Source organism: Hippopotamus amphibius, chromosome 5, assembly GCF_030028045.1.
Source record: "Hippopotamus amphibius kiboko isolate mHipAmp2 chromosome 5, mHipAmp2.hap2, whole genome shotgun sequence".
NCBI classification, from domain to species: Eukaryota; Metazoa; Chordata; class Mammalia; order Artiodactyla; family Hippopotamidae; genus Hippopotamus; species Hippopotamus amphibius.
Genome location: NC_080190.1, coordinates 31,262,583 through 31,285,414, shown reverse-complemented (window position 1 = coordinate 31,285,414; position 22,832 = coordinate 31,262,583). Strand labels below are relative to the sequence as shown.

General features: G+C 44.0%; 1 protein-coding gene across 3 annotated transcripts in view; it reads right to left on the bottom strand.

Moving 5' to 3' along the window:
- The window catches only part of HPSE2 (heparanase 2 (inactive)), a 748,913-nt gene that overhangs the window by 7,048 nt on the left and 719,033 nt on the right, over nucleotides 1–22,832 (bottom strand). For all 3 annotated transcript variants that reach the window (XM_057737262.1, XM_057737263.1, XM_057737264.1), the window contains 2 exons: nucleotides 21,522–21,667; nucleotides 15,435–15,581 (listed from right to left, as the gene is read on the bottom strand). In XM_057737262.1, the coding sequence (XP_057593245.1) occupies nucleotides 15,435–15,581; nucleotides 21,522–21,667 (293 nt within the window). The remainder of the gene's footprint in view (nucleotides 1–15,434; nucleotides 15,582–21,521; nucleotides 21,668–22,832) is intronic.

Genomic DNA, 22,832 nt, shown 5'->3' with positions numbered 1-22,832 from the left:
TATGACCATCTCTTAGCTAAGCCAACATGAGCTAATTTTGTGAGAACTTAAGTCTTCAGAGGTCCTTATCTACAAAGTTCCTTCATTGTAACAATGGACAGTGCGCTTTACCACCTCCATTGTATTTTTTCTGCTTACATTTTTATTTTAATATTTATCCTATTACCCAGTTAAGTCATATCACACTAAATATTACAATTATCTTTCACTTTTATGCACTGAATAAGCTGTAAGTTTGCAAACATATCATGTTAATGATAAAAATCACTGATTACTGAGCACTGTCTATGCGCAAGGCAGGGTGCTGTGATTTACTCTGTCACATTTAGCCTCACAACTACCAGCTGAGGCAGGTATTAGCATCCCTACAGATGAAGACATCAAAGTTTAGAGGGGTCTAAGATTCACCTAAGTCACACAGCCGGCAAGTGGCAGAGCTAAGATTTGCCCTGCAGCCCTTCACCATCGTCCTATCTGGTCTCCATTGTGACTGCTAAGACCAGATCACAGGCTAAGAGCCCTGTGAGTTACATGGGCAAGTATTATTATTATTATTACTGTAACTTCACTACTGAGATGGGGTCGGAGAAGTTAGGTGGCCTGGGCAAGGTCACACAGCTCATAGGTGGCTAAGCTCCGTCTTGGATTCAGGCCTCCTGACACCTGTTTCTACTATTTCGTGTTGCTCTCCAATTCCAGATGGCACTCACCAGGATCATGTTTCTTTCTTTGAAAACCTTTCTTATCATATTTTCATCACATTCTGGGACCTCCTTCCTGGCCTGTGACTTTTCAAACCAAATGCTAAATGATCCAGTTTATGTTGAACTATTTCTCTTAAATCCCTAGCTGCTGAGGGCTTTTAAATTATCCAAATATTAGGACAACTGTGTTTTTATCACCATCTGTTTTTTCAAGTCTGAGTTGCTTTGCAATTCCTAAACTTGTTTTCTTTACTTTGCATGCTATTTGAAATGGGATTCAGTGTCTCAACTTGGAGTCAAGCCCTCTGCTCCCAGGTCTCTGTGGGATCCCCTTGGCTGGGTCACCCTCCTTCCCCCAACCACCTGTCTACAATCTCTGGTCTTCACGTCTTATGGTTCTTGCTAGCTGTGGATACTTAAGCAAGCTTTCAGCAGTTTTGAGGTCTCCAGGAAGCAGGTCTGGTGAGCATGCTCTTTGCTAGCCTTGAAGATAATTTGCTGGTCTCTGGCCTGGCCCTGGGTGGACTTTTTTGGGGGCAGGGGCAAGGGAAGCCTGTGTATTATTGGGAGCAGCCTGGGGGGCTAGTGTTTTTTCTGCTGGCATATTTGGGGCCTTATGGGAGGTGAAGGGACTTAGAGATAACTAGTTCCACTCCAGCCACTTTGAGAGAGTGATTTGCCTTCTGTGAGTTTGGGCTTCTCCATCTGTAAGACAGACTAGATGAACCCTAAGAGTCTTTCTGGTTCCCACATTTTTCAGGTGGGTTGCCCTCAGCCTAATAGCTAGCTTGAAGCAAAGTTTAATGCCAAATTCAGAGTGATCCTGCACAGACAGAAATCTGATCACAACATGCGCCTGTCTAAATGTTCAGTAGCTTCCTGCTGATTTTAGAACGTTCTCCAAAGTCCTTACCAGACGCCTTAAGCAAGGCCATTTACCTCCATCTCCAGGCCTTAGAGGCTCCCTGTAGCTCCCGCCCATCGCAGCTCCCCACCACCCACCACCTTTCATTCTGTGTTGTGCTTTCTCCAGTCACAATACTCCAAGGGTTTTTGTACATGTCGTCGCTCTGCCTGGAACCTTCTCCCTACTCCCTCCCTGCTTCCAGCCTCCTTTACCCTGCTCACTCCAACCTGTCCTTGAGGTCTGGTGCCCGCAAAACGCCCCCCATCACCCAGTACTGCTCGCGGCTCTGCACTCAGCACAGGATTGGGGTTGCTGACTGCTTGTCAGTCTCTCCCCTAGTCAGGAAGACCATGTGTCTGCCCTGCTCCTCTCGCACTCTCCTGTCCACTAACTCACATAGCAGGTGCTCAGTAGAAGAAGGATTGGATAGAAATATATGGGGAGACGAACTACAACCTGGAAGGAAAAGACACTGTGGCGGGAGGACAGACTTGAGTTATAACCCACACTCTGAGTGTGACATGTGCAGGCCTAGAAATGTCACAGTTGGCTCTGGTCTGGGTTTCTGGATTGTTAAATGAGAGAAAGGGAGGGAGGGTGGGCGGGAAAGCAGGAGTGGGAAGCGGAAGAGAGGCAGGACGGAGGAGGGAAAGGAGAAGGGCTGAGAATCTGAGCGGCGGTGGGGGCGGGGAGGGCATCGGCTCCCTTTGCCGCTCAGTAACCCGCACCACCTCCAGGTTCCGCCTCTCTGCCTGCGTGCCTCCCCGCGCGCCACCAGAGGTCGCTCTTGCTCTTCACAGCGGTGCGGAGAGCCCGCGCGGCGGCTCCCGGGGAGCGGAGCTCCTGCCTCCGGCCCTGCGGCCCGCTCCCCAGTCCCGGGAAGGCCCGGGGGCGTGCCCGGCGCCTGGCCTCCTGGGGCAACAAACCGCAGCATCGGTCCAATCCCGACAAAAACTTCGTTGCGGTCCACTTGGCACCCCGCCCCCACCCATGTGGCTGATATTAAGGGACCGTGAGAAGCCGGGCTGCGATTCCTGCCGGGGGTGCGGCTTCCCGGCGGCGTGCGGGGAGGGGGCCGCGCAGGTGCGGGGCTGGCGGCGCCGCGCGCCCCGGCGCCGGGCTCTGCTGCCGGGTCCAGGCGCCCGCCGCACCTGTGTGCGCTTCACAGGCCCCCGAGGCCCAGCTGCCCCTGGAGGCCCCCTCGCTGAGCTAGGAAGCTGGTGTGTGGAGCTGCCCTGCCCTTCTCCGGGTCGGGGGCAGGTTAGCGCCGGGAGGGAGCGCGGCCGGCTTTGAGGACAAGGGGGGCCTTGCTCCGTTTCCCTGCTCCGGGAGAGGCTGTGCATCTGGAGTAGCTTAGAGAGGAGGTTCCTTTGAAATGGCCACGAAGTGATGCTACCCGCTGAGGAGGGCTGCTCAGAAGCGGCCGCAGCAGCCTCGTGTCTCCCGGTCCCCGCTTGCCCAGCTGGGGCAAAGGCTATAGGATGCTCATGACCCTCTCAGGGGAGCTCCTACTCCTCAGGGGTCACAGGAAGGATCACTTCCTCCCAAGTGTGTCCTGAAGCTTTCGCCTGTGTGTTTTTTTGCTTTGCCTGGAGTCTGGTAGACTCTGTCAAAAAGCCTACTTTTCCTTCCAGTCCCCTTTGGATGTGGCCTCCTCCCCCCGGGCCTTATCTGAGAGCCACAGCTGTCACAAGGGGCACATTCTTGGCAGCTTAGTATGCGGCCTTCTCAGCTTTATTTTATCTGTGTGCTGGAGTCATTTCACCTGCTAGACTAATTGTTCTCATTTCTAAATTTTCAGTGGCACGTGGTTCAGTGCCTTCTTGCCCATGATAGTAGTTCAAATTAATGCTTGTCGGGTTCTACTCAGTCAGCCTCTCTAGGCATTCTCATGTGGCTGGCTGGTTGGACACTCCAATCCCTTCCTCTGCTGTTAGAGAGGAGACAAACTGAAAAATGGAGGTGAACACTCCCTGTGCCCCTTACCCCTTGAAGATCCTGCATCATTTATGAAGTTCTTGGCTACTTAGACAATTTGAGGCTGTAAGATCATTTGCCCTATGTCCTATTCTCTGAGAGCATATTGAAATAGTGAGGCGTTTCCATCTAGCTTCTGTGTTACTGAACAGGGAAAACACTAGGACTCCTTTATGCAAGCAGAGCTGGGGATTTTATAGGCAAGTTGTCAGGGATGTAAGCTCTTCCTGTTTGTAGTTAGGTTTGGGGGTCATGATTTGATCTGTGTTCTATTCAAGTCTGTGTAGTAATGGTCTGAGCCATCATGCGACCCTGCCATCTGCTTCTAGTGGTTTAAAATAGCACACTTGGCAAACAAGATGAGAGCCCAGCTAAGGAACCTGGATTTATGCTGATATTGTTAACTTCCAACAGATGATGGAGTCATCTGGGGGCACTTTGGGAAGACAATTTGATTCTGCGACCATCTCAAAGCTCCATATCATAGGCAGATCACACTCAAACCACAATAGGAACCAGCTATACAAACCATGGAGACTTCACCCTGTGGTTAACTCTGTGCCCTCCCATTGTAAAGACCTGGTGCCATGATCACCGACATTCACAAATGGTATGAAAGGGGCATTAGTCATAGTCCTATTGTTCTTTGTGTTGTATAAATTCAATTATAACAGATGTAGTCCTTACCCACTATGAAGGAAAACACAGAAATATGCAAATGTGTGGTCAGACGCACTATAATGAACACATTACACAAGGGGAGTGAGAGAAAGAAAATTAAACTTCATGGCCTGGATTTCAAGGCCTTCTTCATTCTGGCACTAATGTATTTTTATGGCCTCTCCCCTCACCCCGTAAAGCATCCTCTATTCCAGTCATGTGAGATGATATGCCATGCCCCCAAACAAAATGGCCCTTGAACTTCGTACTTTATACCTTTAGTAAGTTCATCCCATTGCCCGGAATCACCTTCCCTCCAGCATTTCCTAGATGTATGGCTCTTCCTTACAGCTCCTGCCTAATGGTCCTTAGCTCTGAGGATTTCCCAGATTCCTTACACTTGCATTCTGTATTTACCCTCTGTGGTCAGTCTTGTCTTAAAGTATCCCAGTGGGAAGGGACCAGGCTTCCCCAGTCCTAATTGTGTGGAGCTGGAAGAGGCAGCAGAGGATCAGAAGCATTCTGTTTATTACAGGCAGTCTGCAGGTGAGATCAAGAGAGTCAGATAAAAGGGCAGGTGTGTGTGTGTGCAGACAGATTTTCCATATGTGAGAGTATGAAATAAGAGTCCACTAGTCATGCCCAAAATGAGTCCCATTACTGTAAGGTCATGGCTTCCTGGATACCCATTCAAATATGTTAAACCAAACCTCAGTTTTATCAGATTTTGACAGAGTTCCCTATAACATCAGGTGCACTGGTGTACCCTCCAAAGGGGAAAATAAGATGGCCCTGGTGGCACACAATCTGCTCCAGGGTCCACAGATGTCAGAGTGCAGCGTGTGGTGACTCTGAGTCATTCTTGAGAAGGTGAGTGGGGAGGAGGTAGACTGTCGCATGATTGCTGGTGTGTGGCAGCTGGTCCACAGTTTGGTGCTCCAGCCTCTTGTCTGGAATAAACCACATCCTGTTGTGGGCTCCTGATGCTGAGCAGCCAAAGCAACACTGATTCAAGGCCCTGGCCCTGCTATAGGGATGAGGTAGATTAGGACTTTTCAGTTCCCTGAGGCCTATGGTTGTCTATCACCTAAACCACAGCCTCTGGAGGATGTGGAGAAAGGAGAAGACAAGGACCATTTCTTCTGTGCCAACCAGAACTGCCTATGTATTCTGCTTCCCTGCCCCTCAGTTTAGAATCAACTGCCTGGAAACATGTTAGCTTTACTCTAAAGTGCTCATTTACCAGGATTTCATGTGGGTCATCTGGAACAGAATGGAAATCTCTGCTTGCAACGAGGGTCCCCGAGTGAGTGGAGCTGGGGTGGGGACACCATACTACTGATGTACATCTATGCAGAGAGGTTCCAGCTGCTGGGAGTGATCTGGAAGAAAATGTATTCTGGAGCTGAGAACAAATGAAATCTCTCAGAAAATAACAGTGAAAACACTGGATTCCTACACGTCTTGGTTTAAGATGTCAAGTCACTGAAAAATATAAAAGCATTTTATAATCCTCTAATCTGCACAGTGATCTGTACATTACTAATCTGGGAGTTAAAACAAAACAAACAATAAAACTTTTGAGAGCCATACACATCTTTCCACTTAGTCATAGAGAACTCCCAGGGGCTCCTGGCATGTTCACACCTTTGGCAAAATGGCTTAGTGCCTGAATGAAGAATAGAATGTGGGTGAAATCAAAGATGCAAATCAGCTGGAATCTTGTTCCAGCATTTTCTAGAGGGACAACAGTTCTCAACTTTGGCCACATATTTGAATCACCTAGGGAGCGTTAAAAAATACTGGTGTCTGAGTCCCAGCCCAGAGACTTTGGTTTAATTGGTCTGGGGTGCGGCTTGGGCACTGGGGTTTTTAAAGCTCCCCAGGTAATTCAAAGTGCAGCCATGGCTGAGCAGCAGGAGCTGATGAAGGAAGAGTGGGAATATGTTTGCAGCTGGGGTGGGGGTGGGGCGAATCAAACAGCTTTCTAACCATTACAGTCTGAATTTATTTTGAGTAAACAGATCTTTTCTTACTCTTTTGGGGTACCACGTAAGAGGCCACATTTTTTTAAACTAAAAGAAAGATGTGAACTTTTCAAAGGCAAATTTTATGTTGAATAGTCTGAAGTGAGCACTTTTGCTATTTCTGTGGAACTGCTGCATTTAATATTTTCCCTGTAGTGAGTGCTCCAGTGAGATGAATATGCTCTTCTGTATGTACCAGGGAAGTGTGTGAATGGCACTTTATAGCAGGGATTCAGAGCCAAATCCAATGGAGCATTTGCACAGATAAGAAACTCTGCATTTCATTAGCACTGGAAAGAAAAACTGTGTTTTTCTTGAAGGGCAGGGTCTCTAAAGTCAATCAGATTTCTCTCAGGTCTTGGGCTGTGTCACAGAGAGTGCCCCCTGCACAAAGAGTGGTTCAAGCTCTCTTCAGGCAGAAGGAACTAAGGGGGTTAGACATATTCAGTACTCTCACTATATTTTCCAGATATGTATATAACTATTTACTTAGATAATGCTATATACATTGATTATAGCTGCTCTCTCTTTATGAGCCACCAAGCACCCTCAAGTGAGCACAAGGGGGAAACGAATCCAAACTCCTCTAAGTTTCGACAAGTAAGCTTACATTAGGTAAAATTTGGAAGGCTTATTTCTCTATACATTTACTTCTCTTTATTTTTTCTACAGACTGACTCTGAGCCTGAAGTACAAGTATTCTTATAAATACATATAGTCATATATATATTTATACTTTCACAGCGTCTATTTCAGACTTTCTGAACTGGAACACTAACTTGAACTTTGCTGGTTAGAAGTACCACCTTCCTGTTTGCTCTTGACCATTTCGTAAATCTCCCCAGTCCCCAAGACGGAGTGGCATCTGTCTTACCCCTCTGTGCTCCCAGCCTCTGTGGCTCCTCTGTCCCCCTGAGGGGCTCTGAGTGCCCTTTCAAAAGGGCTGCAGGTGATGTGGTTACATCTGTAACAGCAATGCCTTTTCCTCCAGGAAAAAGAGATCTCCATCCTCTTTTTTTTCTGACATTTTAAAACTGGCACCTGAAGCCCTGCAGAGGTTAACAGGTTTCCTCCTGCACTCTCAGCTTAAAAAGCACTATTGATGTCCCCTACTTCTTACAGAACATCAAAGCAAATTCCAAACGCATTAAAGAAATGAATATAACAAATGAAACAAAAAAGAAACTAGAAGAAAACAAAGATATGTATTTATCTGATTTCAGGAATATAGACAAACATATAAATGGAATAGAAGGAACCACAAAGTAAAAGATAGATTTAACTATGTAAGAAGGGAATACTTCTGTATGTCAAGATAATACCCTAAAAATGAAATAGTTGAAAAACTGCAACTAAAATACCAAAGAAAATATTTCAACCCATATGATAGGTAGCAAAGGGGAAATTGCCTTGTATTAGAAAAAACTTCCAAATCATTAATAAAATGGATAACAGCCCAAGAGAAAAATAAAGGGGATGTAGAAAATTCACAGAAGCAATAAAATACTAATAGACACAAAAATTTCAACCTCACTAATACTTAAAAGAATACAGCTTAACATAATAATATTATTCATTATGAAGCTGGAAAAAATTTTAAAATATTACTGTTCTGTGTCGCTGAGGTAAATTGTAACAACAAAATGTTCACATTTCCTACTCCTTCTCAGACCTCCACAACTAAGCTTGTCTGAGATAAGAAAATTGAACACTTAATCATATGAGATAAGGTTCTATAACTCAGTGGATTGCAAGATGGACAGTGAGTGATCGAGAACCTGCTATTTGAGGAATGAAGAAGCTGAGTGTTTGTTTAGCTTGGAGACTAGAACTCTAAGGGAAAACATATTGGAAAATTGTTTTCAGGATGGTATAGATTTACTCTGCTTAATTTTTCTTAAGCAAGAGTAGAAATGGGACGAGAACACCCTTTGGCCACAAGTAAGGGGGATCTTTTCTACAATCAGACCTGTCTAGTCTTAAAGTGAGCCGACTCATGAGATGAAGAGTCTCATCAAACAGAAGCTGATGGGCTTTTTGTCAGCTTTTTCCTGATCTCTAAGAGTATTTCCAAAATTCTCCTCTATAAAGTCATATTTTAATAACTGCAGAGCTTTCATAGAGTGGTTTATTTTAAAAAGAAACTAATTTAAATGATCCCAGGCAAGTGAAAATAATGGAAACCTGCAGGGAGTACATCTGGTCGACCAGAGTTCAAAAACTCCAAGTATCAGCTAATATCAGCAGTATAGAACTTAAAAACTTAGATGTCTTGGGTCTGCTGAAATATATGGAGTAACGGTCCTTGAGTCCCAGAAGATAGGTCTTAAGATTTTGTTTCTGAGTGAGAATTCTTGGTATGGGATTCTTAAGGTTAAAGTTTTTCCTAAAGCTCCTTTTGCCAGATCTGTCCATGTCCCAACATAAATGTGATGCTTCCTGTTATGTGTGGTGGGTCAGGTGGTGACTAGTTCAGCCCTAAGGACTTTTCATACTAGCCAAGCTCTGAATCTGGAGATGAAGTATCATAATGTGGTCTGTTCCAACAGAGACATGAAGGTATTTTTAAAGTCTTAGCACCTGGGAGTTGCTTCAGTATTTTCAGAACCACTCTGTTTGGCTAACATCAAATGACACCTCTCTAAAGGCATGCAGTTAGATGCCAGTGTTTTCCTTTGATATAGTATTTAATGAGGGTGAAATCAAAGCAAAAGTCATATCCCAGAGAGATGGAAAAAATAAGCAGTACGTAGAAAAAGAAAAAAAAAAGATGTTCATTTCTTCACAGAGTAGGTAATAAGATTCTTGGTTCATAGGAGGCTTGAAATTCTTTCAGCTAAAAGCATGGCAGCTGAAAGAAAGGCTCATGCGGATATGAAATTTAAACATTTAATATCAAACCTATTAGCCCTGAAGCAGAAATATTTTGCACCTCTCTCATGGCATCACCACAGTCTGCTTCCTGTTAGTTTTTTGTTTCTAATATTAGAGATGAACTTTTCGAGGGCAGAGACCTCAGAATCTGCCCCCCCCCAACTCACACCCCCGCAAACATCCCTATTAAATAGCTCTTGAAGGTCAGGTGATGACGTGGACTGGCATTAGGACAATCAAGAGACATTCTGATCTGAAACATCACATTAAACTTTATGTTCAGACTTTTTTCCTAATTGGTCTACTTGGGTTTCCTGAGTTCTTATTAGTTATGGGACCAGAATTCATTAAGAATTTAGCCAGATTAATTGCCACTGCAAGTTAGAGTGCTGAAAAAGAACAGTTATATCTGGTACAAAGTAGGATCTCAATGAAAGGTGATGAATGGATGAAGATATATACTCTCCAGTTTCCCTGGGAAGCCTCCCCTGACAGCATCTCTCCCTCTGAGGGTGGGCAGTGTCTCCACCATTACGTTTAAGGGATCTGGCAGTGTCTGTGTGCATGGGGTCAGAATATAATATGCTGAGATTGATTTTTAGAGACCTCAAATTAAACCAACTTACAGTCACTCCTGTTATTTAATAATCCTTTTGAGAAGAGCAAGAAGAAACCGAAGGGAATTCCCTGATTTGGCTGAGGAAAAAAAATGGTTTTCACTAAAATTCTGTGATTGGGAAATGGAATCTTAGAAGCAGCTCAGAGAAGAACTTTTAAGGAGGATCTGAAATCAGGACTTGTGAAGAAAAGTTAATGGAACTGGAATGAGTTAGCTTAAAGGAGAGAAAACTGGTGGGTCACCTAATAATGTTCAGATATATTCATAATGTACCATGAATACATAACATTGCATTCATAAGCCTAAGATGAAATGAACTCAGACACTATCATGACAGAGCTCAGCTATCCATAATGCATATCTGTCAATATTATTATAATTTTATATTCCTGGAGTCTTAGGGTAGCACAGTGTTAAAGAAAATGCAGTGCACTTGGGGTCAGGAGAACTGGATGCTAGGTATTTCCTAGCTCTACAACTTCATAGTTATGTGACTCTTGAATGAGTCACTTAGTGTCCTAAAATGCAGTTTCTTCAACTCTCAAATGCTTCGTGGTGCTCTTTATTATCTATAAAGTCCCAGCCACAGGCACAGTTGGCCCCAGTATTCTTATAAAGGTAAATGTTCAGACAGGATTGAAACTGTGGGCACTCCTTCCTTAGAGGTCTTTAGACATAGAGCATCTTCTGGTCCACGTGTCCTAGCCCCAGACTGTCTGAGGCCAGGGGAGTGAACCAGACCACCTCAAAGCATCATTCCATCCCAGGATTCTTAGAGTCAGTGTGTCAGAACAGAAGAGCCAGTGTGATGAAAGTTGTTTCCTTCTTTTCCAATTTTTGTTTTGCCTTCAAATGGATTGAATATGACACATAGGGAAGAATGCTGGGATCTGACCAAACACCTGCTCTTGGTTTGACTTTCCCCTACAAAGAGAGTCCTCCTGTTTTTGTTTTTTTTAAATTGTAAATTGCCTTGTTTGACCCAACTTTACGTTGCTTCTCTGTTTGCTGAAAGGCATTGGAGATATTTATGTCTTGGGTAGAGATGATCCCTAGAGGGCAATGTTCATTGATTTGTGATCACATGAAGCATTAGGCAGATTCTCTCGTAGATGGTAGAGCTGCCCCAAAGGTGCTCTTATACTTACCTAGAAGGGGAACTATTACTGTCTTTGGTGTGAATGGTTAGTCTTTCCTCCAGAAATGTGAGAAAGCAGTGAAAAGGACAGGGAAGGGACCTGCAGCTAGAGATTTTTTGGAAAAGAACTAGCCTAGTATTACCACCATTTTCTCTTGTAGCACCAGTTTCATTGTGTGACTTTTGGTGGCTTGAATAAGCTACTTTTCTAGTGACCATAGAGACAGTAGGCTCCAAGAGTGAAGTGGGAGTGGAGGGAGGGGAATGGAAGAGAATAATAGAATTTTAGAGTTTGATGGGAAGCAGTAAGTTTTTACCTCAACCTCCCACTGAGTAAGGAATCTTAGAGCACCTCTGAGATGGCCATGGCCATTCATTCTTTGATTGTTTACCTCCTGAGAAAGCCTGTCCTGTCCTCAGTTAAACCAGGCAAGCCTTTGGAAAATGAGCTCGTTTTGTGGTGAAATCTTTCTCTTTTAAATTGCAGTTCCTGCTTTTCTGTCATTTTAGTGGATTCTAGGCCAAATCTGTTTTCTTTCACTTAGCAGCCCTTTCAATATCCGAAGAAAGTCCTCACAACTTACCTTATTTTTCTTGTCTAAATTAAATTTCCCCATTTTCTTCAGCCATCCTTGAATAATAAAGAATATATATCCCTGACACAGAATACCCTTCTCTGGTATACACTGCAGTTTTCTAAAAGTTTCCCTTCTTCAGTCTCACATGGTATAGGGCACCTGCCTTTTGTCTGATTCCCAGAGTGAGAACTATCTTTTACATAAAGAACTGAGACTTGAGTGGTGGGTCTTATGACGGGTTCACTCACTGAGATCAGAAACAGGAACCTTCATTGTGGATCTGGATGTCTGGACTATGCCTAATGAGTGGCCCCAAAGGTGCTTCCTGTATAATACCTAACATCCCTGAGCCCAAGTTCACATGCAGCCACCCTTTCAGAGATCTGAACTATTTCCAGTCCTGATGGTAGTGCTAAGAGGAGAATTACCCCATGTTCTCCACCAATCAAAAATGTTTGCCAGATAGACATATATATACTACCAACTGTAAAATAGACAGCTAGTGGGAAGTTGCTGTATAACAAAGGGAGGTCAACTCGATGATGGGTGATGCCTTAGAGGGCCAGGACAGGGAGGGTGGGGCAGAGTCATGGGAGGGAGGGGATATGGGGATATGTGTATAAATACAGCTGATTCACTTTGGTGTACCTCAAAACCTGGTGCAAGAGTGTAAAGCAATTATATTCCAATAAAGAGCTTAAAAACAAAAAATGTTTGCCGGTATCTCCCTAACCCTAAAACCCCAGGCCAAACGGCCCAACTGGTGGCTTGAATGGCACACTGATATGCTTTATATCCTCTTCCTGGTCCCTAAAGACAGGAGCAGTTACAGGTTCCCAGAGCTTTCCATCCTCTTCTGAACTAACATGGCCTCAGGCTACAGCAAGGAATTAGCAGGCACAGAACACAGAATCTGGCCCCAGAGGCTTATAAAAGAGAGAAGGAGACACCAAAGGCTGAAATCACTTCCTAGCATTTCCTTTCATCCATCCTTTCCTGCAGAGTCTGCTGCACCAAAACTACACCCTTCCTGTGAGACCCCCATCCCAGAACCACTGAGGGCTCCTGCTCTCACTAGCAGTGACTGAGCAGGAGAGTGGGATGTGGCACTGCACGTGCACATGGCAATCCCTGTTCTGCCGCTTACAGTCAGAGATGGTGGAGCATGTTCCCTCTGGAATGAGGGAGGTGTTAAGTGAGCAGTAGTTCACAGGAAGAGGAATAGGCTTGGAGACGTGAGTGAGGGGCCCAAAGTTCCTCAGTGAAGTAGTGGCAGGATTAGGGCTGGAATCCAGTTCTGTTGACTTCCAATCCGAAACTCTCCCTAATACAATAGACATAAAATCACATGTGTGTGTCTGTACTTATATATGTATGTGTATGCACGGATGTGTGAAATTTTCATTTGTAGAAGGCTTCATTTCACCCCTATGCTCTAACCTGATTCTCACAATAACCCCACATACAGGTAAGGGAGCTGAGGTCACACAGGTAAATGGTAGAAGCAGGATTCATATCCGGGCTTCCTGGTTCCAGCTCCTCTTTTCCTATTGCATGACATTGCTATTTGATTTTGGAGGGTATTACCAAATTCCTCTTCAGGACCCCTGTGGAATGAAATTCTCTTTTTCCCTGTCCTTCTCTGACATTGTCAACAAAGCTAGAACATAGCTTTCACCAATATGGTGACAAGGTGAGATGCATGACAGTGTAATTGGAAATGCAGCACATCGGTAGCCAGTGAGGGTCACTTCAGGTATAAGGACAGGTATAAGCAGGACAGTGGCCAAGATATGGTCAGGTTCAAACATCAGAGTGGCAGTCCTGGAGGCAGGGATGTATAGTTGGGCAAACAGGGTTAGAGGCCTGTGCCCCTAGTTGATGGAGAAACAAGCTCATAAAATGATGCCACCCTGGACCATCATTTCCTCATGTTTCATGGTTTTGCATTTATGCAATTCTTATCATATCTTTTTATCACAATCTTACCAAATGTCTTATCCACACATTATCATAAAAGTCTGAGAAGACGCCACTTTTGGAGAACATTCTTAGAGCAGTTGTTCCCCTCTTTGTCCCCAACCGGCTACAGTTGTGAGTTGAGGAAAAGAAAGGCAATTGGTGCTTACTGAGCATTTACGATATGTCAGGAACTTTACAGAGATAACTTCATTTACTCCTCTCCATAGGAGAAGTTTTACAGATGAAGAAACTGAGGCTCGTAGAGATGACATAACTTGCCTCAGGCCACACAGCCAGCAAGTGGCAGAGCAGGGATTGACCCTTCAGCCTGTTAGACTAAGGCGTTTCGGTCAGTTCCTTCCATGTGGTACACATGGTCTTCCTGACATTGGGTAGGCTCAGCTCCTAATCTCTTGGGTTCTAGAGGACTCTGAACTGTCACAGTCACTGCTGAGAAGTCTGTCCTTCTACCAGACGTGACTTTGTGGGTCATTACTGAATGGCAGTGGGAGACTTAAACATACGGGCCTCAGAAGATCAGACCAGGGTGAGAATTTTAGAGCTAGAAGGGGCCTTACCAAATATATAGCAACTCTTGAATTTGCAGATGAGGAAATTGAGGCCTAGGGATTAGGATTAAAGGATCTGCCCAGGTTATTCAGTGAACCAGAACCAAGTGTCCTGCCTAGAATGAAGACCAGGAACTCAGTACACCAGTTGTGAACTACTGGGAAATGGAGATGGGAGTTCTGGAAACTGGAAATGCTTGTGGGAGTTCTGCTGGGATAGGTAGGATTGAGAGGAAAGAAAAGTGGAAGCAATGTACATGTAGCCAGAAAAAAAGAGCCAGTATGTGAACCAAGACTGAAAATACAGATCTAGGGTGGGCTAAAGAGACGCAATAAGTGACTTTCCAGATTATGTTTTGTTCCCACTGCATACAGTTGGAAACCAAATGCAAGCCACCAAAGTTGCAGTGAAGCAGCGAACAATTACAGCGCAAATAATTGTGGGCAGCTGTGGGAGTACAAGCCACCTGCTGCAAGTTTACAGCTTTGTTAAACTTGGTAAACGTTAAAAATGGAATGGGAGCGCTCCCAGTTAGAACAGCATCTCATACCCTTCCTGGGAGGCCTTCCTCCGGGATGGAGTAGCCTAGAGCTGCTTTTTGTTGGTAGGGGTCAGTGTTGCCAAAGTCTCTAGAAGAGACTGAGGGAGGTAGAGAGTATCACAGAATCATATATTTACAGAGTTTGAAGAGACTACAGAGCCCCCAGAATATAATTTCTCTCCTAATGTTCAGATAAGGAAACTGAGTTCCAGAGAGGTATGTGCCCAAAGTTACAAAGATAGGGGCAGAACTGACTTTTTTTCTTACAGTGATATTTTATTTTATTTTTCTCCAGGTTTTTATCCACATTTATTTTTTATTAAATTAAAATTAATCCAAATTAACCCCAAATTAAATCTTTTAATTAAATCCAAATTTTTAATTCATTAGAACTGACTCCTGATCTCTGAACTTCTGATCTTTTGTCCAGTGCTCCTTTCTCTAAGCCCCACAAGGTTTGTACATAATGACAAACAGGGAGTTACAGCATTACAGAATGTTACAGCTGGAAGGGACGTTGTTCTTAACTACCACTGCTTTTGGTTTTCACATGACTGGGGGTGCTATTAGCATTTAGTGGGTAGGGACCAAGGATGCTAAATAGCTTGAAATATGATCATCCTACATAATGAAGAATCCTCTAGTCCAGATACCGAGTGCCCTTGTTGAGATATATTTTGTCCATGATTTGACATTATGGTTGAGGACTCTAAGCCTAGAGACAGGGAGGGTCTTGACCAGGGTCTTAAAGGGAGTAAGCAGTCCCTGAGTGAATTAGCAGCAACCTTGGTGCCCTCAGCAAAGGGGCGCCTCCAGCTCCCTCTACACGCAGCTCCTGCTGCACTCACTCCTAAGCTATTTCCAGGTCGGCACTTACTTGGACTTCAGGCCCTCCTGCCCATAGGGCTGCAGCAGGTACTGGTGCACGAGCTTGTCCCTGAGAGTCCCGGCCAGTTTGATTTTCTTTCTTGATCGGTGCAAGTTGATGATAAAAAGTGTAATGGACCCTCGAACATAGTTGTGGCTGATATCCAGAGAGAGAGAGGGAAAGATGGAAACACAGTGGTCTGTTAGATGCTTCTAAACCATTTACAGGCTGCACGAAACAGGACTACCCCAGGAAAGGGCACTTGTTTCATGGTTCTTGGCCATCTTAGACCAGAGACAGGAAGGCCTTATTACTGTGGTTTCCTGCAAAGAAGATACCCACTTCCCACCACACTCCTTTTGGTTTTGTTTAAATGTATTACAATGATTTGAGAAAACAAAATATCTTTTTCTGAATATGGAAGTAAAATATGCTGATTGGAAAAAAAGGGAAAAATATAGAGAAACACAAAGAAGAAAAAGAAAAATCCCCCATAATCCGCGTGTCTTAAGATATAACATTTTGGTAGACACCCTTCCAGTATTTTTTAGTTTACTAATTCGACAAATATTTATTGAGGTCTTTGACACATACATATATTTCTTTTGTAACTGAGTGTGTATACCCTTTGCCCATTTTTCTATTGATTTATAAAAACTATTTATTTATTAAAGATAGTGATCCTTTGTTTACACATATACTGCAAAATTTCCCCCAGTTTTATTTGACTAATGCAGTTTGTTTCCATTGTATTCCGATGTATAAAAGGTAAAAGCTTTTAGGTAGTCAAATTTATTGACCTTTTTAATTCCTACTTTTGCTGCTTTACCTACCCCATGATTATAAAACTATTCATTGTTTTGGAATTCTTTTAAACCAGCACAGGATGTTCAGAAGCCTGAGAGAACTACATGCCTACATGCAAGAGCATTTTTAGCATGTATCAACAAAACTATAATGATTTCCTTCTCTCTTGTAGGAAAAAAGACTTTGCTTCTAAGGGGTCCCTTAGGGGCCCATCTGGATGGGTTAATGAGAGGAAACAGAAGAAAATGGCCCAGTCCTGCCTTCAAAGGAGGAGTTCAGAGAAACTCTAAGTCAACTGTGCCCAGAGGAAAATATCATTCTCTGCAGAAATGGCACACCTCAGCCTCTGGGTCACTCATCTCTCCCTCCAAAGGTGCTAATTAAGAGTTGAGTGACCAAGGGCAGATCAACATGATAACTTGGATTAAAAAAAAAAAACACAGTTTCCAGGGCTCATCCCTTTATTCAATCCATTTGTGATTGGAGTCTGGGAATCAATATTTTAAAAAAAAATCTTTCCAGGATATTTGGCAGATGATTTGGTTTGGGAACCACTTTCCTAGAGCAATCCATTAAGGTTATGAGAAAAATTCCCAAAGTATATCCTTTTGGCTGTGTGTCTGATGATTTTTCTTGCATCTGTAGGAGGGTACATTATTGCATTCAAGGTTTTTTGGATAACTGCATTGATATTCTGATAAATTATTAAATAACTCTTCTATTTGGTCCCTCCTCCTCTGGTTCTTCTTCTCAATCCCCCGAAGCATGTGAAATAGCTTTTGGAGCCAAATGAGTTAGGTCAGAAGAGAATGACAATTTAATTGAGCGTACTTGTGTTATCAGAGATCTGAAGAAAGATGCTGCTAGCCGATGTCAGTGCTTTCCATCATTAAAGAACACCAGCTATATTCCATTGGTGGACTTTGAGCTTAGCTTTGTTGTGTGCAAAACTGAGGAAGACACCATTAAATATAGGTACTCTGGGCTTCAGAGTGTGAGCAAAAGTAGGCATGCATGGGTACCAGTTTTCACAGACTGGTAAACTCTTCTGCTAACTATCATTAAAAAACCTTCTCAAAGGCCAGCAGTGGAGGAGGAGAGAGCTGCATGTTTGCATTTATGAGCTTCTCCTCTGCAGAGCTGGGGCAGAATGAGCCCTTTGAGACCGCAGAGGAGAAGGGCGGGATGTAGGGAAGTGGTGGGTGGGAGGGAGACCTGAAATCACAGCATTGCTTCACGGAAAGCTATCTTTTCAAGCTGCTTGGCAGTGGTTTGATTTCCATTTACATAGTTCCCCTGGGGGAGACAAACCAGTACTGAAAGCCAGCCCAGACACCAACTTGCCGAGGCTCTCACAGAGCTCATGGAGCCTTCTCAGGTAGGAGCTGGCATTGAAGAGCCCCTCAGTCATCCCTTTCCCTGCTTGGCTGGTGGGCAAGGACATTAAGCAGAGGCCCTTGGCTGTGAAGACACATTCTTGGCCGGGGAATGCAGCACCAACCTGAAAGTATTATGTTGAGAATCCAGAGTCCTGAAGAATGTACATTCTCTGCAGACAGAAAAATAATCTTGAAGGAGTATCTATTCCCTGAAAAAATGGGGTCTGACTAAAGATGTGGCCTGGAGGCAGCTGCTGACCTGATGTCATCAAGTCCAGGTGGATTTTCATTCTCTTAGTTAATGCCCCTTTCTGTCTGGTAGAACATCTATCTTGCTCCATGTCTCACTCATGGTGAGACTTTTTCACCAGCAGAGAATGCATGTATCTGGAGTTCATCTTTCCGGCTGCTCTTTTGCTGCCTGACATCTCTGTGTTACCATGGGAAGAGGAGGAAGTGAGTCAGGAAGGGGGCTGGAATTGGAATATCATGGATATGGGGTATCATGTGGGGAGGTGCACCCTGACTTACAGATGAAAAACAGTCCCTGTTCTAGAAATGTCTCCGGTGAAGCTGAGAGACTAGGAAAGGGAAGGGAGGATGATGCTTTGAAATCCATGGCCATGCCCAGTGAAAGTCTACAAGTTTGAAAACTGGGTTGGTCCATTGTCTCCAAATCTAATTCAAAGTTTTTGGGTTTGGTAAAAGTCAGGCCACGTTTTGCCAAACATCTTTTCCCCTAATTTCAAAGCCCCTGTGTATTTTAAGGGAAATTTAATCCACATGTTTCTGATTCATTTACACTTAACTCATCAAAATATTGTTTTGTAAGAGCCATTTGATGTCCAAGAAGCCTCAGGAACCTTTTTATGAGTCTTTAAAAAAACTTCTTCTGAAAAACAGGAAGTCCTGCTTTGCCAATAATAAACGAACTTGAACCCCAAAAGGCTCAATTTTGCTTCAATATCCACCAGGCTCCAATTGGTTCTGAACTTGGCTAAGGACCTCAGCTCCTCCCCAGAAACATACATTGTGTTAGCAGAATGGTTTATAAAAAGAAGATTTCCTAGTCAAAACTTCTTTGTTCTCTTATAAGAAGACTTAGGGTGAGAACTGCTACGCTGCCAGTGTCCTAATTTGTTGGCTCTAGAACAGAAAGCAGAAAAGCACCTGCTGGTGTGGGTATGAGTATCTAACTTTTTATCCTAAATCAGTCATAAAAGACAGTGCTCTACTAGGTCAGAAATGACCCACAATGTAAGAGATGCCACGAGAGGTAGTGAGGTATTCAAGTAGAGGTTCATGACTGTCAGGGAGATGGTAAAGGGAATTTCTGTGTCATATAGGACCCCAGGCCAAAGATCTCTAAGGGTTCTTTACAAATGTAAAATTCTTCATTAATGTTGCTATTTACATATATTCTGTGATACCACAGAATCTTTGGAATTTAATACTATGATACAAATGCAAATATCTGGCAAGAGGCTTGACACGTAGCACGTGTTCAATACATACTGGAGTGCAGGAGTTGTTTTAAAAGACACTTTCTTTGGGTTATTCTACTGGTAAACTTATACTTTCTCACCCAATTCCCTGTTCTGACCAAGGATATATATTTTCAGAGTATTGGTCAAGCCTGAACAGCGTGAAGCTAACTCGCCCACTCTGGGACATGTCTGTGACCTTGGCCTCTTTGGCAACAAACTGAGTGAATCAGGGGTGCTTCCTCATGACTGTTGTGGAGGATGAGGGAGCACAGACAGGGCACGTGGCTTCCCACAGAGAAGGAGCAGAGACTCTTGTATCTGTGCCCACCTATCTAAGGCCCTGGACACCCACTGACTTGGAGGGGATCTGTAAACTCAGACAGCTCACCCTCAGCCAGCTCAGTGTATCCACTGTGGGCTTCCTTCTCTAATAGGAACAAAAAGACCTTCACTCCGGTAATCATTAAGGTCGTCTGTGGAAGAGATTAGTAAAGTCGTTCCTTTCTTTTTTTTAATAGGGAGAAGGAGGGATGGAACTGACAGAAGCACAGTGGCACCGCTTCCACGGAGAGGTTCTAGAGTGACTACCCATAGAAAGTAGAGGAGAGCTGGTGATGGAGAGAGAATATTGAATGCAATGAATGATTGTATGCTAGTGAATGGCAGAATTCTTAACCCCTCCACCACGCCCCTTCCTTCTGGTGGATGTGATGACAGCAAAGGGGAAGAGAGCTAGAACTGTAAATCATCAGTGACGTTGTGATGCCCTATTTCTGCATTCATTCATTCATTCGTCAAACATTCACTGAGGCCTTCTTCAGGCCAGTCACTCTGTACTCACACCAAGAATACAAAAATGCATGAGGCTCTGGTCCTGAGTGCGTGGTATATTTAGAACATCAGTGACAACTTCCCACAAGAATGTCAAAGAATTTCAGGATGAACACGGGGATGAAACGTTGTGAGGAGACCTCCGTGAACACCTCCAGATTCTGCTAAGCCCGCGGCGTGGCTACTGACATTTTCTCCTGTTTCCTCAGACCCACAGTTTAAAGGGCATACACTGATGTGCTTCCTAAAAGAGACAAAAGGTGCCAAGAGTAATTTTTCTCTCTTGAGCTGGGGGTCCACCTTTTGGGTGGTTACCTCAAGGCCAGGGTGGAGACAAGGAATACAATGTTGCCTTGTGTGGCGATCAGATAACTCCAGCCAAGGCCATAAAGCAGTCACTCTCTGTCAGGTATTGGATTGAGCTTCCTGTTGAGCAAAAGGGACGTTGAAAGCCCCTGGCCTCTGCCCAAACCAGCCTGCTCTCATCCACAATAGGCACTTGTATCTACAGACAAGACAACTGGCCCCTGGCCCCCCTATGCTCAGAGTGATTCTTTGAAAAATCTTATCATGATAAATTAATTGGCTTGGCTCCTCTGTCATCGAGGAAGGGGCAGGCGCGTCTGCTGTAACATGACCACTGGAGCTCTTTGTGCTCCCACTGCCCGCGGCCAGTCCCTGAAAGGCTGGCTGGAAGGAAGGTATGGCTGGAGGCACTTGCCTCCTCCCTCACTCCCACTCCACACCAGGTTTCTCTGCATTAAGGGAAAAGGCTCTTATTTCCAGAGCTGCCTACTCTGTTCCTTAAATAGAAAGCGATGTAAGAAAGCTATATTTGGTCAGATGGGTTTTGCTTTAGGCTCAGTTTTAAGTTTTTACCTTATGATCCTCATGTTTTAAAATATTTTATCTGCCAAACTTTACTTACTAATTATTTTCCTGTTTTTTAAAAGACAACTCTGACAACCAGAGCTTCATATGAAAAAGAGGATAACCATACCTGTTACTGTGCTGATTGGTCAAAGGCTGACCCCCTAAAAAAGGGAAGCCTATATTTTATTTAACCTTTAAAATAGCTGAAAAGGTTTTCAAAATACTGAAATGGCTCTAAAGCTGGCGTGACTACCTTTGGGCCCTCCCAGCTTGGGGCGCACTGGGATATGGTTAGGTTTCTAGTGGTCTCCAACAGGCATCTTAGAAAGGTAGACTTATGTCCTCCAGCCTGCCTGGTGTATCTTAGGAACAGATTTTATATCTCTAGCCTCGGTTCAGGCGTAGGCACACAAACAAGCCTCCTGGACATTACCTCAACTGGCTGAGAGAAAATGCTCCATAAACATTTGTTGGATGAAGAAGTAAATAAACAAATGGCTTGTATTCTATGAATATTTTATGAATAAATCCTCTAAGTGTGAGAAAGGGGGTTTACTTGGAGAAAAAGCTGTTTATCAGAAATCATTTGAAACCTGCAAAGAGTGAATCCAGAAGCGGTTTTCAGTAAGTCTTGAAGGGGTCCCATGTGGTATGAAATTCTCAAAGGGGCCTGAAGCTCCTCAGGGGTGGCTTTCTGTGCCAACTCTCTGAAGACTTACTTGTGGTGGTTTGTGCAGTGAGCATAAATCCTTAGTTTGTCCCGGATCACTCGGCCTGGCCGTGGCTTCCGCTGGAGCCCAGCCACATGCACGGCCAAGACTTTGGGGCCGATGAGGCGCTTGTAAAGGAGAGAGAGCCAGTAGTCCTGAGGAGAACAGAGAGGCAGAGAGTCAGAGACAGACACATTCTCAGGTGCTCTGAGAAACACACACACACCTCTTGCCAGGACTATAGCGAATCCACTTCTTACCAGAATCCCCTTCTTACCACAGTATAGTGAATCAGGAGCAGTGAGACCTGAACCCTGTAAGCATGGTAACCCCAATGAAGTGCTCGTCTTTGGCTCATGATGAAGTGGGCACTATCTGAAGTGGCCTTTGCAACTGACCAAATGAGGAAATGTCTGTGGGGAGAACCCAGAGTGGCATACAAAGCAAGTGAATCCGTTTTTCACATAGAAAAAAACAACCAGCTGGGACCCTGAATTTTCAACTTTCTTTTCCTATGACTTTCCTTTCATACTGGTTTATGACTTCTGTTTAATTAGAGAATGGAAGATTTCCAGTCTTGAGGATTGTCACCAGTATGAGAATCCAAAATGTCATCCTCCAAATATTGTCACTAAAGACTATTAATGTTGTGGGAGGAGGATGAAGCTCCTCCAGACAGGAGACCAGAGTCCCGATTCCTCAGTCAAAAAATGTAAATGGAAGAAAATGTCTGCAAACCATGGTGCTACTTCTTAGTCATCCTCAATAATTCTACACTAAAAAGAATGTGGTGCTTTTAACCATTCCAGGGTCCATTTGTAACCGATTAATAAATAATCTGTAATCCACACACGTATTTGAACTGAAGCCTATTTACCACCACCTTAATTTCGACTGTATTTGCTGCTATCATTTTTGATGTTTCTATTTGCTACAAAGCATATTTTGTATTTGTTTCGTATTTGCTTTTGGCTCCTATTATGGGGTAACGACGTCAGTGTTTATAACTCACCATGTAAACAGGGCCTCCTAACTTGTTGAGGAGCTTCCCCCTCTCCCCAGTTCTGGAATTCAGTGAACATACTATTAAGTGCAGGCATGCTATTCAAGATCTAAAGACATCAACCTTGTCTTCTCAGCCTTCATCTTTTCAGTCAGAAGCCTCTCAATAATCTTTTTTTCCCCTCTTTTGTGGTCCTCTATAACTTCAACTGCTTAAAAATGTTTGATGAATTGCATACATTAGAACAAAGTCTCAAATCTCCTCTGTCTCCAGAATAGCTCCAAATCTGCCCTGAGCACTAACCCTTGCCCATTTAC